This window comes from Scyliorhinus torazame, chromosome 7, assembly GCF_047496885.1.
Source record: "Scyliorhinus torazame isolate Kashiwa2021f chromosome 7, sScyTor2.1, whole genome shotgun sequence".
Classification (NCBI taxonomy): domain Eukaryota; kingdom Metazoa; phylum Chordata; class Chondrichthyes; order Carcharhiniformes; family Scyliorhinidae; genus Scyliorhinus; species Scyliorhinus torazame.
The window spans coordinates 184,696,574-184,715,847 of record NC_092713.1 but is presented as its reverse complement, the minus strand read 5'-3'; the positions used below and the strand labels follow the sequence as shown (position 1 = coordinate 184,715,847).

The 19,274-nt window shown below is 47.8% G+C and overlaps 1 protein-coding gene across 1 annotated transcript in view; it reads left to right on the top strand.

The window, feature by feature from the left end:
• Nucleotides 1-6,432: 6,432 nt before the first annotated feature.
• The window catches only part of LOC140427421 (uncharacterized), a 75,903-nt gene continuing 63,061 nt past the window's right edge, over nucleotides 6,433-19,274 (top strand). Inside the window, exons 1-3 of the mRNA XM_072512953.1 lie at nucleotides 6,433-6,494; nucleotides 10,342-10,443; nucleotides 13,332-13,405. Of these exons, the coding sequence (XP_072369054.1) occupies nucleotides 6,462-6,494; nucleotides 10,342-10,443; nucleotides 13,332-13,405 (209 nt within the window). The 5' untranslated portion in view covers nucleotides 6,433-6,461. The remainder of the gene's footprint in view (nucleotides 6,495-10,341; nucleotides 10,444-13,331; nucleotides 13,406-19,274) is intronic.

Below are 19,274 nucleotides of genomic sequence, written 5' to 3'. Positions count from 1 at the left end.
ATGTTGAAGCTTGTCCGTGAGCTCCCCCAGGGTCGCTACTCTGCCGTCCACGTATGGGTTCCCTTCCATCAGTGTCCCTTCGCCCTGTTTCCATCTTTTGAAACAGGATCCATCGTTGCAGGGGTGAATTTATGGTTTTTGCAGATGGGGGCCACAATGGACATCGCGGTCAGATTAAAGTGGTGCCACAGGTGGTTGATGTCCTCAGCGTGGCCACTACCACTGGGCTTTTCCAGTACCGAGCTGGGGGGATGGGAGTGCGGCCATGGCCTGTGCTTGAAAGAATGTCCTAGATCTAAGTTTCCACCCTAGCTCCCTGAATTCCTGCCTTACATCCCTATCCCTTTTCCTACCTATGTCGTTAGTGCCAATGTGGACCACGATTTGGGGCTGCTCCCCCTCCCCCTTAAGGATCCCGAAAACACGATCCGAGACATCACGGACCCTGGCACCTGGGAGGCAACACACCAACCGTGAGTCTCTCTCGTTCCCACAGAATCTCCTATCTATCCCCCTAACTATGGAATCTCCAATGACTAATGCTCTACTCCTCTCCCCCTTCCCTTCTGAGCACCAGGGACAGACTCTGTGCCAGAGACCTGTACCCCATGGCTTACCCCTGGTAAGTCCCCCCCCCCAACAGTATCCAAAGCGGTATATTTGTTACTAAGGGGAACGACCACAGGGGATCCCTGTACTGACTGCTTCCTCCCAGCCCCTCTCACCGTCACCCATTTATCTTTATTCTTTGGAGTAACTACATCCCTGAAGCTTCTATGTATAACCACCTCTGTTTCCCGAATGATCCGAAGTTCATCCAGCTCCAGCTCCAGTTCCCTAACGCGGTTTCTGAGGAGCTGGAGATGGGTGCACTTCCCACAGATGAAATCAGCAGGGACACTGATGGTGTCCCTCACCTCAAACATTCTGCAGGAGGAACATTGCACTACCTTCCTTGCCATCCCCTCCAGGTAAAAAAAAAAAGAAAGAAAGAGCTTACCTGTTATTCACTCACCCTCTTCGGTTAAAGGAGGTGGAAGGGTGGGGGACACTACAAGTGTAGTGTCTAGGGTTTAGAAACTGCCCAACTTAAATACAGGTAAAAATAAAACTCTTAACCAGCAACCACTGCGCCCCACACAAAAACAGCAATCAGCTGTTATGGGCCTGCGCAAACAATTTAAATCTTAACTACTTACCCAGCTGTCACGCTGTCCTCACTCCGACTGGATTCAGCTGGAAACTCCCTACAGTAAGGTTTTTAAAAATTTACTCCCTTTCTCAGCAAGCACTCACTCAGCAACCACTGCGCCCCACACGATAACACCTCATGGAAAAGAAAAACTACTTACCAGTCATCAGTCATCAGTCATCAGACATGGCCTAAAAGAAGGTTGTCCAGTACCCGGCAAGCCTGGGCAAGCCCACAACATATGGATATGGTCGGCCATGCCTCCCTGCACCGTTCACATTTGTCCTCCACCTCCGAGAAGAACCCGCTCATTCTTGTTCTGGTTAAGTGTGCCCTGTGCATCACCTTTAGCTGTATTAGGCTCAGTCCTGCGCATGTGGAGGTGGAGTTCACTCTTGCAGTGCTTCAATCTAGTGCCCTATCTCTATCACAATGCCCAGTTCCTCCTTCCATTTCTCCGGTGTCTCGTCAAGGGCTGCACGTATCTCTTCTAGCATCCCTCAGTGCATGTTTGCGCAGTTACCATCCCCTAGTTGGCCCGCGGCCAGAAGTCTGTCCAGTAGTGAGTATCCTGGTATTTGGGGGAACCTCATTGTTTCTTATCGGAGGACGCTTCTCACTTGCATGTGTCTTAGCTCATTCCCTTTCTGGAGTTGAAGCTTGTCCGTGAGCTCCCCCAAGGTCGCTACTCTGCCGTTCACGTATGGGTCCCCTTCCATCAGTGTCCCTTCGTCCTGTTTCCATCTTTTGAAACAGGATCCATCGTTGCAGGGGTGAATTTATGGTTTTTGCAGATGGGGGCCACAATGGACATCGCGGTCAGATTAAAGTGGTGCCACAGGTGGTTGATGTCCTCAGCGTGGCCACTACCACTGGGCTTTTCCAGTACCTAGCTGGAGGGATGGGAGTGCGGCCATGGCCTGTGCTCGAAAGGATGTCCCCGTACAGGAATTCTCCTTCATCTTAACCCCGGCTCCTTGACCCATCTCCGTGCCCAGTGGTAGAATAGGAGGTTCAGCTGTCCAGTGGTAGAATAGGAGGTTCGGGAGGGTCAGGACCCAGGTTCTTCCTTCTTTGTAGCCCCTTTTTCCTGGTCCTTGTGTTATATCCCCCACACAAACATCATGCTTAATTTGTCAACTTTGGTGAAGAAGGCCTTGGGGATGAAGATTGGGAGGGGTCTGAACGGGAAAAAGAACCTGGTTGTCTTGATTACCTGCACTCTCCCTGCCGGGGGGAGTGGATGTGAGTCCCGCCTTGTAGGTTCCTTTTTACCTCCTTCACCAGATGCTCCCTCCCCCTCCCCCTCTATTCCCTGATGCACCCCCCCACCTGACCATCTATCCCTCCTGTCACCCTCCTCCCCATGCTCCTGTGGCTTCCTCCCAGCCTCTCCCCCCCTTTGATCTTCCTGCAGCCTAATGTTGTGCACCCCCCCCCCCCCCCCACCTTCTGTCATCCCCCCAGCCAGGTACTCAAAAAGCCCACTGTCCCCCCCCCCCTCCTCTTACTTCCCTGTGCTATCATGTTCGCCAGCATGGTGGCTCCCCCCATAGGAGCGACTCCATTCCCCACCTCTTCTGTTCCTCTCCCCACTCCCTTTCCCGTTTGGTACCTTTCTGCGCGCGCGCACCCCCCCGGACATGCAATTGCACTAAAGCGAAGCGAAGTGAATTCATCATTTGCGTCCATTACTTTTACTGCTTTCCCAGCCTGTTCTTGCAGATGAACTCCTCTGCTTCCCCTGGCGTGGTGAAGAATTGTTCTTTGTTTTGGTCAGCCACCCAAGTTGGACCAGGTATAGCATCCTGAACATTGCTCTTAAATAGAGCTGTTTTGGCCCCATTAAACCCGGCCCGGTTCTTGGGCTGGTCAGCCCCAATGTCCTGGTACACGTGGATCATATGCCCTTCCTACCTGGAGGACCATGGGTTTCGTGCCCAGTTGAAAATCCGTTCCTTGTCCAGAAACCGGTGGAGCTTAGCCCACGGTGGTTCTCCTGCCTTGGGCTTCTGCCAGTGCGACCTGTGGGCCCTGTACACTGTTGGGGGTTTTGGGAAGCTTTCGCCCCCGACTAGCTTACCCAGCATCCGTGCCACAGACTCTGTGGGGTTTCTGACCTCGTTGCCCACAATCCTGTTTTCTTTGTCTTCCACCTTCTCTTTGAATGCTTCCTGTGCCGCCACCAACCTTGCCACCACTGCTTCCAGCGATGTGATCCGGTCTTCTCGGTTGGTGGTTGGTCTCTCAAGTTCCCGCACCATTGCCTCCTGAATCTCCAGTCATTGCTCCCTCCTCTCCAGCACCTCTTTGAAGGGGCCAATGCATAGAATTTCATAGATTATCATAGAATTTACAGTGCAGAAGGAGGCCATTCGGCCCATCGAGTCTGCACCGGCTCTTGGAAAGAGCACCCTACCCAAGGTCAACACCTCCACCCTATCACCACAACCCAGCAACCCCACCCAACACTAACGGTAATTTTGGACACTAAAGGCAATTTATCATGGGCAATCCACCTAACCTGCACATCTTTGGACTGTGGGAGGAAACCGGAGCACCCGGAGGAAACCCACGCACACACGGGGAGGATGTGCAGACTCCGCACAGTCAGTGACCCAAGCCGGAATCGAACCTGGGACCCTGGAGCTGTGAAGCAATTGTGCTACCCACAATGCTACCGTGCTGCTATCTGTGACTGCTGACTTTACCGTTGCCATGATTTCTTTTTTACGACAACACAGTGTTTTAGGAGCTCCTGTGTTCGGAGCTCCATCCATCGTCCTATTGGTGGGTAAGCCGGGGTTTATATCGGCGGTTCCACTCGCTCCGCCATATCTTGCTCTGCCTCACTTTTCGAGTCCGGAGCCTCGTCCTTCCTTTCCTTTTGATTTAGGGCATATCTTTGGGTATTTGGTGGTTTGGGGGGGAGGGTGGGAGAGGGTTTTAATTGGCTTAGTGGCCAATGTTTGTTTCATAAGTACTTAGTTTGATGTTTCCAAGACAATAACCACGTTTCCTGTGACTGCTCAGCACAAACCTGCCACCGGACGTCCAAGAGTAATAATATTTAAAGCTGAGGACAAGGAAGAATCTGAAACACAATGGGTGAACCAGCTTTTTGAAGATATTCAGCCAGAGTCTTAAGGGGTTCTAACAGGAGTAAAAAATCGGTTCTGTCAAGCAAGTGTTACTCTATGCCATGTGGACTTTTAAGATGGATTGAGAGCTGTATGTTTTTTTCTTGTTGTTTCATGGAGAATTGAGTAGTAGTGTTTAAGGGGTTCTTTTCGGGTGTGAAGTTAAAGAGTTTAATATTATATTCATAATGAAGTTTTGTTTTAAAAAAACAAATCTCTATTTCTTCATGAAATCACTCCTGGAGTGATTCTTCTGCACAGTCTTACAAATAAAATAAAATATTGGGGTTTTGGTCCAGTATCCGAGCCACTGTTGGGATCTGATCTGGGATTGTAATATGAATTACAATGGTGTGGGCTACCTGCACCAACCTGCGGTCCAAGGGTCACATGCGGCCCATCTGGGTTCAGACTGTGGCCCATGAGACATTTTGTTGACTGTTGTCTACTATCAGGGTTGCAACATCACTCTGATTTCCATCCACATAGCTTTTGCCTATGGCTGAAGTGATCTGCACATAAAGCAAGGGCAACTGAAGTGAGGTGCGTGCTGATTGCTCGCAACATTGACTGTGAGAGCCGTTTGTGCTCTCTGCATCCAAAGTGCAAATATTTATTTTGTTTTTACCATTTGAAGTTGATGACAGCTCTCTTAGTATATAAATAATGAAGCATTTTCTGTGACGTATTGTGAAATATTCGATATTCGGAATGAATTAAATGTAATTCATCTTATTCATGGGGTCATGGTTAGTGAACAAGCCTGATTTCAATCTTGCAGCCTACTGAGATGAAGGAGGGCCTCTTGTGCTGCCCACTCACTAACCTAGGTTGGCCATTGCTGAACTATAGACATCAGAGTTGTAATTCTCCGGCAGTTGGGAATCTCTTTTCCTGCTGGCAGCACACCTCCGTCCAAAGGTTTCACCCTGGATCTCCTAGATCTCCTGCAATGTGGATGTTGGTTCTTTGCAGGCATCTTTTGATCTCATTGGGTACCTGAACATGTCCCATATTAATATAAGCTGCATTCTTTACATAAGCATAATGGGCACTCATGTTTTTACAGTTGTCTAATGATGCTAGAAACTGGTCATTTTGGTATCAAGGTCTCTTGGCAATCTCTGTGCCACGTTGGTCTTCAGCCAGAACACTAGACTCTTGGTATGAACTGACTGTTGTTGGGTGGCACGGTACAACAGTGGTTAGCACTGTTGCTCACAGCACCAGGGTCCAGTTGATTCTCGACTTGGGTCACTGTCTGTGTAGAATCCGTACGTTCTTCCATGTCTGTGTGGGTTTCCTCCGGGTGCTCTGGTTTCCTCCTACAAGTCCTGAAAGACGTGCTGTTAGGTGAGCTGGACATTCTGAATTCTCCCTCAGTGTACCTGAACAAGCGCCGGAATGTGGCGACTCGGGGATTTTCATATTAGCGTCATTGCAGTGTTAATGTAAGCCTACTTGTGACACTAATAAAGATTATTATCATGAAATCTTTGCTGGACTCAAGGTTTAATTTGGTCTACTCGAATGTATATCTACAAATCATGTTTCTGGTGCTGATGTAACCATTCTCATGATCTCATTGGAGATCCCAATGCTGATATGTGCCTTTCAAGGTCAGGCCAGTGGCTGGGTATCTTCTTCAGAGCAAACTATTTCTTTCATTCCCCACCAGTTTTTCACGAACACCAAATTTCCCCCCTGCAGCAGAGTTATTCAACGAGTTAGAAAACATTACAAGTTTTAGCCTGAAAGCTTCATTCTTTTTGTTCGGGGGTCCAATTCGTTCCCCGTGCCATGTACTGTCTACTCTATATGAGCATGTCTTAAAATCCGTCGCAAACCAGTCCGTATTGCCTGCTTGCTCCCATGTGCTGACCTGCATTATAAGGTACATTCCAAGGTGAAAAACTGAGGCCAACTAGTAATGTGAGGATAGCATTTCATGTTTTTGGAAAAACATGATTTTTGGTGCCAAAAAAATGTGGTTGCCTTATATACCATGTTGACTAATACACCTTCATCTACAGTGTTGAAAATATTGTGTGAAGATTGTCATTTTATTATATTTCTCAAAACTTTTCATGATAGATTCCATCGAAAAGACTAACAAAGGTGTGAATGAAATGAAGTTGCCTGCTTCTCAGCCTCGTCACCCTGTAAGCAGCCTATTTATTATCTTTGTAGATATATTCTTGCTATTGTTAACTACTGTCCTGTTTAGAATGGCAGCTGGAGGTAAGTGGGTGACATTACTGATAAATGACTAGTGTTTGTTTAGTTGTATCCGTTACTTAATCACTATGAACTCAGTTTATGTTGGTGCAGTAACTTTTTCCTGAGAGGGTGCTTAACCAAGATAACCATTGCTTAGTTTTACTGCAGCAGAACCCTCCAGGAAAATGACATTTAAAAGATTAATCTTCAATTTCATTTGCGGCTTGCTCACGATCATTGGCATTGTCTGAATTTAAGTAAAAAAATGAACATTCATGTTCTTGCACATTGTAGCGTTTACTGCATTGTGAACGTGACTAACAGTACTCATTGCATTTTAAAAAATACATTTAGAGTACCCAATTCATTTTTTTTCCAATTAAGGGGCAATTTAGCATGGCCAATCTACCTACCCTGCACATTTTTGGGTTCTGCGGTGAAACCCATGCAGACACGGGGAGAATGTGAAAACTCCATACGGACAGTGACCCAGGGCGGGGATCGAACTCGGGTCCTCACCGCCATGAAGCAGCAGTGCTAACCACCACACTACAGTACTGCACCTTACTCATTGCATTCTTAAAGTAAACCTCTGTTACACCCAAAGGAGTACTTGGGGCCTTGGAGAGAGGGGAGGGAGGAGGTGAAAGAGCAGGTTGTGCCTCTCCAGGGCTTACAGGAGCAGGTGTCATGGGAAGGTGAGTACTTTATTTGCAGATGAAGAGAGAGTGGATCCAAGTGGAGGGAAGGATAACTTTCCACATGACTCTGAGTGGCTGGCCTTTTCCCTCTTCCTCTTTATGGCCCCCATCCGCTCCCCTCTTCCCACTGCATCCCGTTGTCACCTCTGCACTGTCTCCAGCCGCACCCCATGTCTGGCTAGCTTTGTCTTTTGAATAACAGTGAGAGTTTTGTGTATGCGCATCAGGCCTAGTGTTGAGAGCACGTGTGACATTGGTATCACTGTGTGTCCTTTTTATTCATTCTGAAAATTTGATGAGCAGAGAACAAGAGTGGAATTTTCCCAGTATTCAGCAAAGGCTGATAGCGTGCAGGAAAAGCAGTTTTGAAGCAGCCATCAACAGTGGCGGTTTAGGCAACACGGTGGTGCAGTGGTTAGCACTGCTGCATCACGGCACCGAGATCCCAGGTTTGATCCCGGCTCTGGGTCACTGTCCACTGTCCACGTGGAGTCGTGCCCCCCCCCCCCCGCAAGTGATGAACTCACCTGAACTCCACTGGGAGGTCTGCTCGCCAGGTGCACATCGTGGGAGACCAGTCGGGTTTCATGTCAGTCTGCCCCCACACCAATGGGAATGGACTTTCTGATGGGGGGATGATTCATGCGCAGAGGCCTGATAATTAGATGTTAATATATTCAAATGATGCAACATGTTACCTTATTGACGGGGAAGGGGGCTGGAATCGCATTCCATGTTTACTTTGGTGCAAAACACTATTTGGGAGCTTACAAAAAGGTGCGTGTAAAATCCCAGCCAAGAGATGGAAATTTCACCCTTTTCCACCAGGAAATACATTGCTAGTCAATGGCATAGTGGTTTCTGATTATCCAGGGTGTTCAAATGTTGTTCTATTTTTAATATGGAAATTCCCATCTAAACATTACAAAAATAGCTGTGAAATGTTGCTCTAATCATTGAGGTCGAATATTTTGATAGTAATTGAATACAGGAAGACTCAGATGGCTGAGTTCTTCAGTGTTTGAGGGAATTCAGACAATTTACACACTGACAAAGGGGTTTTCAGCATTATTGTCATTTCTTTATTTTTGATTTGCATTTGAAAATGAAAACGTTACACTTTTGTAAAACACTGGAGCAGTTTAGAAAATATCACTGCTGTCGTGAAAGAGTGGCCCTAAAAAATGATTCAGGATTTCTGGCTATACCACTACAAAAGCCTTGGTGTAACACATATTATGAAAATGTTATGATTGAGTTCAACTTACGTCTAAGTGGGTTTAATTCGCAGGAGGGCGAGGCTGAGGAGTGAGCCTCAAATGGAGAAATGTATTGAAGAGAAGCTGAAATCTAGTTCTACATTTTAGTGAGAGGCTAACACTCCTGATTACAGTGACAGCTCTATTCATTGCTAATCAGCGGAAGTCATTGTCGAGTTTAGATGGGCAGATGCAGTTCTCTGCTGGGGTGTTTAGCAGTTTTACAAGAAGCTGACACTGCAATCTCTCCGACAGAATTGAAGTCGTGGTTGTGTGGGGAGAGGGGCTTCTGAAGACAGCTGTACCATAGTTTAGTTTGTCAGACCCTGTTATGCTGCAGGAAGTAAAATAATTAAGAAAATATCAGTCATTCAGTCCCACGATGTGAAAAATTGCACAAGTTCATTAATACAATTCCAACCTTGGGTGACTGTCTGGAGTGTGCACGTTCTCCCTGAATCTGCATGGGCTTCCTCCAGGTGCTCCAGTTTCCTCCCACAGTCCAAAGATGTGTAGGTTAGGTGGATTGGCTGTGCTAAATTGCCCCATAGCATCCAGGGATGTGCAGGTTATGTTACTGGGATAGGGCAGGGTCGGCAGAGGAGTGGGCCTGGGCAAAGTGCTCCTTCAGAGGGTTTGTGTAGACTCGATGAGCCGAATGGCATCCTTCTGCACTGTAGCGATTCTGTAGTGAGAATACCTTTAAGAAATGGGTGTTTATTACTGCAGTGATGTCAGGGAGTGGGTGGAGCTGGGCTGTCTGTCAGTTTTTTACTTTAGTTTTAGGCTGTTTGCTGCAGAGTGTGTTTTAGTTTAGTTTTCAGAGCTGGATAGCTGCAGTCACAGCCAGAAGGTGTATTAGAATCTCTCTCTGTACTCTAAAGAATGTAAATCGATCCTTTGGTGATTTAAAACTAATAACTGCTCTCAGTAGTGACTTTAACCTGATGTGCTTCTGTTAAAAGTTTTGTTTCAAGTCTTATGGATGTTTAAAGGACAGCTTAAGGATTACTTAGTGTTGTATTCTTTGGGGGTTGTATTTGTATTGATGGTTGCTAAGATGTTTACTGTATGTTTTAAAAAGGTTAACTTGAGTTCATAGAATAAACATTGTTTTGCTTTTAAAAAATACTTTTTCATTTCTGCTGTAGAGTGGGCCATGTGCTCCCCATACCACAATCTAGTAAAAGTTTTGGGTCAGGTGAACTCCATGATACACTTTGGGGTTCTCTAAACCCTGGCCCATAACAATTCTATGAGACTATCTGAACTCATTTCTGGTTGCAATACAGCCTCTGACCTCATTCTGACCTCATCATGTCATATGTTTTACTCTGTCTGCCCTTACAAAAATTGGAAAGGTACATGAGGGCACTCGTAGATATGTAAACATCTGACTCAAATAGCAAGAGAGGGATTACTGTTAACGACCTGGGTTAAGCTATATTACAAGTAGCTATTGGCTGTCTGTGTTCACTAACACAGTATATAATACAAGCTAAATATTGTGCTTGCTGGAAATATAAAATGAAAACAGAAAATGTTGGAAATGTTCAGCAGGTCTGGCAGCTTCTGTGGAGAGAGAAACTGAGTGAATATTTCAACTCTAATATGACGTTTCTTAAGAAAACCGAGTTCACTGACATGCACCTCCAGCAACAACTGACTGCACCATCCCTGGCCATTGGCAAACCTAAATTTAAAGTGGTTATTGCCCTAGATTTGTGTTAATCCTCTGAAGCAATTATAAAAGCCATGAACATGTTTATTCCTGCTAATCAGTATATAATGTATTTGATTCAATGTGTGGACTTGCTTCTATTTTGTAGATTAGTGCCAGTCGGCTAGGAAAACCACCCTCGCAGTTTAATTTACACCCCAGTGTAGTAAAACCCTTGACCGAGGATTTCAAAAAGTCGAGACGGGAAATTGTGAGTACCAGTGAGTAGACATAATCTACTGTTGAGCCTGTGATAAAGTTAAAGCTGGAAGCAAGTGAAAATGAAATGAAAATCGCTTATTGTCACAAGTAGGCCTCAAATGAAGTTACTGTGAAAATCCCCTAGTCGCCACATTCCGGCATCTGTTCAGGGAGGCTGGTACGGGAATTGAACTGTGCTGCTGGCCTGCTTGATCTGCTTTAAAAGGCAGCGATTTAGCCCAGTGTGCTAAACCAGCCCCTGTAATGAAAGATTAAGAAAAATAAACCTTGCTTATGTATCACAAGTTCCAAATATTGTATCATGAAAATTACTCCCTAAGATTTTAATTTAATTTCCTATTGTAACCTAAGTAAGGCCCTCTTAGGGATATTATAGGTCTTATACTGTGTATAACCTCAACAGTGCCCACCTGGGGATAGTGTGGATCTTATACTGTGTATAACCTCAACAGTGCCCACCTGGGGATAGTGTGGATCATATATTGTGTATAACCTCAGTGCCCTCCTGGGGATAGTGTGGATCTTATACTGTGTATAACCTCAGTAAGCAGTCTTACAACACCAGGTTGAAGGGGCAGCACGGTAGCACAGTGGTTAACACAGTAGCTTCACAGCTCCAGGGTCCCAGGTTCGATTCCTGGATTGGGTCGATGGCTTTGCGGAGTCTGCATGTTCTCCCCGTGTCTGTGTGGGTTTCCTCTGGGTGCTCCGGTTTCCTCCCACAGTCCCACAGTGAATGATTCCCCTGAGGAAAGCTAGTGATTCGAAACAAACCTGTTGGACTTTAACCTGGTGTTGTAAGACTTCTTACTGTGCTCACCCCAGTCCAACGCCGGCATCTCCACATCACACCTGGGGATAGTGTGGATCTTTGGATTGGATTGGATTTGTTTATTGTCACGTGTACCGAGGTACCATGAAAAGTATTTTTCTGCGTGCAGCTCAAACAGATCATTTCATACATGAAAAGAAAATACGTAATAGAGCAACACAAGGTACACAATGTAAATACATAGAGAACGGCATTGGGTGAAGCATACAGGAGTGTAGTATTAATCAGTATATAAGAGGGTCGTTTAGGAGTCTGGTAACAGCGAGGAACAAGCTATTTTTGAATCTGTTTGTGCGTGTTCTCAGACTTTTGTATCTCCTGCCCGATGAAAGAAATTGGAAGAATGAGTAAGCTGAGTGGGAGGGGTCTTTGATTATGCTGCCCGCTTTCCCAAGACAGCGGGAAGTGTAGATAGAGTCAATGGATGGACGGCGGGTTTGTGTGATGGACTGGGCTGTGTTCACGACTCTCTGAAGTTTCTTGCGGTCTTGGGCCGATCAGTTGCCATGCCAGGCTGTGATGCAGTCAGATAGGATGCTTTCTATGGTGCACCTATAAAAGTTGGTAAGAGTCAATGTGGACATGCCGATTTTCCTTAGTTTCCTGAGGACGTTTTGGCGCTGTTGTGCTTTCTTGGTGGTAGCGTTGATGTGGGTGGATCAGGACAGATTTTTGGTGATGTGCACACCTAGGAATTTGAAGCTGTCAACCATCTCCACCTCGGCACCATTGATGCAGACAGGAGTGTGTACAGCACTTTGCTTCCTGAAGCCAATCTTATACTGCATCACAGTTTTGCTGTTGAAATTAGACTCAACACAGTTGGCAACAGGTCCTTTCTGGAACATCTGCATTTGCTTCGAGGATGATTCCAGAAATGTGTGGGAATACAAATTAGGAAAGGATTGACAGGCTGGGTCTCTTTTCCTCATGTAAAAAGGGAAGGCTAAGGGGTGACCTAATGGAGGTCTTTCAAATTCTGAATGGTTCTGATAGAGTGGATACAGCAGGAATGTTTCTACTTGTGGGGATAAGCGTCAATATTAAATAGTCATCAAGAAATTCAACAGGGAAGTCAGAGACTGTCACCCAAAGACTGGTGGATGTAATAGATATAGTGTATCATTTGCAATCCTTCATAAAATGGGAGTAGTTATATGTAAGTTAGGGATCAAAGACATTGTCAGGGATTTGTGGTATTTTCATCCTTGCCGATTACTGCAATGAGTTCCTCAACCCACCCGCGGGCCATGAGTGGTACACGTCTGGTGAAGGATATTTAACTTCAATTGGGAAGGTGGCAGGAAGGTACAGTCAACTTGCATTTTTTTAAGCTTTAACAGCCTCCAGTATGTCGTCTTCCTGCTGCTATTAGAATTGCAATAACTTCCCTGCAGCTGTAATTTGTAGCTCCATTTCACTCACCAACGTTTCTGCCTCCCTTTGAGACACTGCAGTCAACTGCACGTCCTGCATATTCCACCTCCCAACCATTACATATACACACTATGATTACATCTGCAAGTTCACCAAGTCAACATGAATTAAGCCCAGTCATAGAAATCGATTGGGTTATGGGTTATGCAGGTAAGGCAGCCCTGATATACACATAGCAGGAAAATCAAGCTCATTATCACCCCAGCTCTGAACCTTGAGTTTGAATCCCCCCTGGACTGATGGTGTGAAAGCTTTCTTCCCTTGCAAGTCACTTATCTCAATATGTTGGAAACCACAGCGAGGCATGAACTGTAATGGATGTGCGGTGCTTGCACAATCTGTTCTGAAGCGTTAAAATTGTTCAGAAAGGGTATGGGACCTTTATTCACTTAGTTATGTTACACCAGAGGTTTGAGCGTTTCATCTGGAGATTGCATGCTATGTATTCCCATCCCTCCAATTCCTTCTGTCCTGGACAGGCAATGTCCCAGTCTTCATGCAGCACTGTGTGCCTCACAGATATATTGAGAAATTCTGCAATGTAAGAACTGACTGGAAATGAGCACTGCAGAGAGAATCTAATTCATTCAACTTGTGTCTAATTCCAGGCTCCAACACCCACGATTCAGGAGCAGAGTAAATGTCTGGCTAAAACACCGATCTATGAATTGCCACCTCAGAGGTTTGCTATTGCCTTTCAATTTTGACTCATATTTAGATCTGGTTAGCTACTGGAAAATCAAGTGAATAATTTGCCTAAGAGTGTTGTAACAATTTGTATTTTGTCTTTGTTCTAAATGTTGATTTTAATTGAGTCTCATTTTAGAGTTGTTTTACTTTTAGTTTACGATAAATCCTTTTGTTTCACCAGAATGTGATGAATCACATTCAGGTGGTCCTGGTTATCACTGTTCACTCCAGTCACGTTTTCCAGGAATTCTGTGCACCCATGTTCTGGAAAGTGATGTACAAAATTGTGCTATTGTTTAGGATACTCCAATACAATCACAAAATGAATGAAGCTCCACTGAGGCAGCACGGTAGCACAGTGGTTAGCACAATTGCTTCACAGTTCCAGGATCCGAGGTTCGATTCCTGGATTGGGTCACTGTCTGTGCGGAGTCTGCACGTTCTCCCTGTGTGTGTGTGGGTTTCCTCCGGGTGCTCCGGTTTCCTCCCACAGTCCAAAGATGTGCAGGTTAGGTGAATTGGCCATGCTAAATTGCCCTTAGTGTCCAAAATTGCCCTTTGTGTTGGGTGGGGTTACTGGGTTATGGGGTTATGGGGATAGGGTGGAGGTGTAGGCTTGGGTCGAGTGCTCTTTCCAAGAGCCAGTGCAGACTCGATGGGCCGAATGGCCTCCTTCCGCATGTAACTTCTATGATACAGTGACTAAAGTTGGATAAACCTTTAAAGTGCATGCTACCATATACAGTTCACCTTTTTAAAATTACTGATTCTCCTTAAAATAATAACACATATGGGGTGGGATTCTCCGGATGTGGGATCCTCCTCTTCACCGGCAGCGCACTCACGCCTGTGGATTTCCCGACAACGCGGGGTGGCCACAATGGGAAACCCCATTGGCCGGCTGCCGGGGCGGAGGGCCACGCCAGAAAACGGGTCTGGCGGGACAGAGAATCCCGCCCATGACTTTCTCATGGAGTTATTTATTTATTTATTTTAAAAATGTTTTTATTAGCTTTCACATTTTATATTACATATTTTAGTTTGAACGTTGAGTTTCAGGTGTCATACACACGTGTAGTATTTTAGAAAGGCAATCAAGGTGTGGTTATAATTCTACAAGGGAAGAGAGAAAATCAAAAAGCCAACAGAATACAATGAAACGAGCCGTTATACATATTCACATTTGCCTGCTTCTTCTCCCTTCAGAGGCTGTGGGCCACATTTGGCCAGTCGGCTTCAGCTGCCCTGCCTATTGTTGGCCCTAACCTGTGCCTCCCCACTTGTTGCTGCTCCCTCTGGTTCTCCATTTGTCTTTGGATCTGTCCCCTGCGGCTATGCCCCTTGGGCTTTGCGGTCTTCTTATGGGTTTTTACCCCCAACTCTCCCTCGCCTTCCCCCCACTTCCCTTTCCTTTGCTGTTTCCCTCTCCCCCCCGCCTCACTCTACTGGTTGTTGGCTACAAACAAGTCCTGAAACAAGTTGGTAAATGGCTTCCATGTCTTGTTGAAGCCTTCTTCCAACCCCCGGATGATGAATTTGACTTTCTCCAGGTGGAAAAATTCCGATAGGTTGGACAGCCAGTCTGCAGCTTTGGGTGGTGCTGCAGATCACCAGCTGAGCAGGAATCTTTGGCAGGCAATCAGGGAGGCAAAGGCAAGGGCATCGGCCCTCCTCCCCATAAAGAGTTCTGGCTGGTCTGATACCCCGCAGACCACTTTCAGCTGCATTAGGCTTAGCCTTGCGCATGTGGAGGTGGAGTTTGCCCTGTTCAGTGCCTCGTTCCAGAGCTGCCACCTTATTTATATCCCTTGTTCTTCCACCCATTTTTCCCTTGTCTCATCCAGCAAGGAACATGCTTCTTCTAACAGTCGCCCATACAGGTTCCTGCAGTACCCCTTTTCGAAGTTGCCCATGTCCAACAGCTCCTCTATCATTGAATGTCCTGGACTTCCGGTGGCGGCTATGAGGGAGTAAGTCGCACATTTGGTGGCTCCCGCTCTGGCCGGGCATTTGGACCTTTTCCCACGACTTTTTTGTGGTTTTGAGTTTTGGCTTTGAAGGCCAAATAATTTGGCTCTGGATCCACACATTGGTGGATGGAACGGAGAACCCCAAGGGACCAAAAAGGAAGAAATAAAAAGATAAGCAAGGACTGGGTGGAAGTTGCGGCTGAAGACAACATGGCGATGTTCGGACCCCTGCTGTGACGGCCCAACCATCGACGGAGGAGCTGATGCAGGTCATTCAAGAGGGCTTTGCCAGACAGAAACGGGACTGTTTTGACCCAATAAAGGAGTCAATCGATCGGCTGGAGCGCAGGTTGGATGCCCAGGTTCGGACGATTCAGAAGCTGGAGAAGGCGCTGACAGACCAGGAGGAACACCAAACAGTGGTCGATCTAGAAGTGGGGATGCTGAAGGATCAGCAAAAGAGGATGTTGGACAAGGTAGAAGATCTGGAGAACAGAGCTCGCCGGCAGAACTTAAGAATTGTCAGTCTCCCTGAAGAGGCTGAGGGGGCTGATGCTGGCATGTTTGTGGTGAGCATGTTTCAGAAGCTTCTGGAGAGGGGGCTTTTCCCTGACCGTTGGAGGTGGACAGGGCCTACAGGGCGATGGAGTGGAAGCTGCAGCTGGGGGACCCCCCCAAGGGCGATGGTGGTCTGGTTCCACAGATATTTGGACAAGGAGTGTGTTCTCCAGTGGGCCAAGCATACGCGGAGCTGCAAATGGGACGATAGCGTATTGCGTGTCTATCAGGACCTGAGTGTGGAGGTGGCCAGAAGGAGGGCAGGCTTAAATCAAGTGAAGACGATCCTGTTTAAGAAGAAGATGCAATTTGGGCTGCTATAGCCGGCGCGACTTTGGGTTACGCACGAGGACCAGCACCATTATTTTGAGTCGTCCGAAGACGCAATGGACTTTGTCAAGAAGAAGGGGCTGGTGCTGAACTGAAATCTTTTTGGTTTTAAGTTGTAGCTTTTATGAGTGATGTTTATATATTTCGATTGTCGTTTTTCTTCTGTTTTTAAGTTTGGGTGAAGATGGGGGAAGTAAAAGTTATTTGGTTCTATGGGTTTTCGGTGTTTTGGTGGGGTTCGCTTGGTGGGGGCTTTTCACTTTTTATTACTTTGTTTTGCACTATTGGGGGGGTTCTTTGTGGGTTTTTCGTTTTGGGTTGTCTCCTATGGTAATTGGGAGATTGTTTGGGGGCGGTTTGATGAGAGAAGTGGTTTTGATGGGCGGGGGGGTGGGGGAGGGGAGTAGGAAACAATAGGTGGGAGACTTCTTGGCGCCGGAGGCGAGGGCCACCAGGCTAGCTGGGTGAGTTAGTCTATGGAAGCACAGTGGGGGGGGGGGTGTATATGTTCAATATAAGGCAGGGGTTAGGTTACAAAGTGGTGTTGTTGGGGGGGGAGGGGGAGTTACTCTGTTGATGAGGGAGGGACTTAGGTTTTGGGACAAAGAGGAGGTCGGGGATAGGGGCTACCAGGAGGCAGGCCGATGGAGGCGTGGCGCATGGACTAGAGGTGGGCCCAGGAAAGGGGATGGCTTATCGGCGGAGGGGGGGGGGGGGCGCGGTGCCCCCCCAACTAGGCTGATCACCTGGAATGTTAGAGGGCTGAATGGGCCGGTCAAGAGGGCACGTGTGCATCTGAGGGCTCTGAAGGCGGATGTGGTGATGTTGCAGGAGACACACCTGAAAGTGGCGGATCAAGTCAGGCTAAGGAAGGGTTGGGTCAGTCAGGTCTTTCATTCGGGTCTGGTCACCAAGACTAGAGGGGTGGTGATTTTAATCAATAAGCGGGTGCAATTCCAGGTGGGCCGTATAGTCTCGGACCGGGGTGGGGGGGGGGGGGGGCTGTTATGTCATGGTGAGCGGCAAGCTGTAGGGGAGGAAGGTAGTTTCGTGTACGCGCCAAACTGGGACGATGTACAATTCATAAAGAGGTTACTGGGGAAGATACCTGACCTGGACTCGCACAAGCTGGTGATGGGATGGGATTTTAATCCGGTCATCGACCCTGGCCTGGACGGTCGTGTTCGAAAACAGAGAGGGTGCCAGCAATGGCAAAGGAGCTGATAGGGTTCATGGAGCAGATGGGGGGGGGGGTCGACCCATGGAGGTTTAGGCAGCCGACGGGGAGGGAGTTTTTTTAAAATTCGCATGTGCATAAGGTTTATTCCCGGATTGATTTTTTCATTTTGAGCAGGGATTTGATTGCAGGGGTGGTGGACGCGGGGTACTCGGCTATCACTATTTCGGATCATGCCCCATATTGGGTGGAACTGCAGGTTAGTGAGGAGAGCTTCCAGTGCCCGCAGTGGAGATTGGACGTGGGCTTGTTGGCGGACGAGGCGGTGTGCGAGAGGGTTAGGAAGTGCATGCAGAACTACCTGCAGGTCAACGACACGGGGGAAGTCTCAGCAGCAGTGGTCTGGGAGGCGCTGAAAGCAGTGGTGAGAGGGGAGCTGAATTCGATCTGGGCTCATAGGGATAGGACGGATAGGGCAGAGACGGACCGACTGGTTAAGGAGATCCTACAGATAGATCCTACAGGAGGTATGCGGCGACCCCGGGGGTGGAGCTTTTAAGGGAACGTCGGAGGCTGCAGGCTGAGTTTGGGGTGTTGTCCACAGGCAAGGCAGTGGAGCAGCTTAGAAAGGCGAGGGGTGCGTTTTACGAACATGGGGAGAAGGCCAGCAGAATGCTGGCACAGCAGCTTAGGAAGAGGGAGGCGGCCAGGGAAATAGAGAGGGTGGTTGATGGGGATGGGAATTTGGTAGGGGGCACGGCGGGGCTAAACAGGACGTTTAGGGACTTTTATAGTAGACTCTATCGCTCGGAACCCCCGCGGGGCCAGAGGGGATGAGATGCTTTTTGGACGGACTGACCTTCCCAAGGGTGGGCAGGGAGCTGGTGGATGGGCTGGGGGCCCCGATTAGGGCCGAAGAAATAGGGGAGGACTTGAAGGCAATGCAGTCGGGTAAAGCCCTGGGGCCGCAGGGTATCGGGTGGAAGTCTACAAGGAATTCTCGGGGATATTAGGGCCGTTGCTGGTCAAGGTCTTTAATGAGGCGAGGGATAAAGGGGTGCTGCCCCCGACGATGTCACAGGCCACTATTTCGTTAATATTGAAGCGGGACAAGAACCCGGAGCTATGCGAGTCATATAGCCCGATCTCACTGCTTAATGTGGGCGCCAAGCTGCTGGCCAAAGGTTTGGCCTCCAGGATTGAAGGTTGTGTGCCGAAGGATCAAAACGTGTTTGTCAAGGGCAGGCAGTTGGTGGCCAATAGAAGAAGGCTGCTCAACGTGATTATGATGCCCCTGGAAAGTAGGGAGGTCGAGGTGTTCGACCCGGTGGAGTGGGACTATCTATGGGAGGTGTTGGGACGATTTGTGTTCGGTCGGGGCTTTATCGACTGGGTCACGCTGTTTTACCAGGCCCCGGAGGCTAGTATAAGGCCGAATAGGATGACCTCGGACTATTTTAGACTGTATCGGGGGACAAGACAGGGATGCCCTCTCTCCCCACTGCTGTTTGCGTTAGCTACAGAGCCGCTGGTGATTGCCCTTAGAGCTTCGAGGGGCTGGAAATGGCTGGTTCGGGGGGGATGGAGCATAGGGTCTCGCTGTACACGGACAACCTGCTCTTATATGTAGCAGATCCAGGGGCAGGGATGGGTGAAATCATGGCGACTTTGGGGGAATTTGGCTTCCTCAGCTCAGGCGGTGGTGCGGCGGACACGGACGTCTTAGGTGAGGGTACATCTGGGAGCACGGTGGTTGGAGCTTTGGTCCGGGTCAGAGTAGGGGGTCAGGGTGCAGGGGGGATAGATGGGGCTGGGGGTAGCGGTGC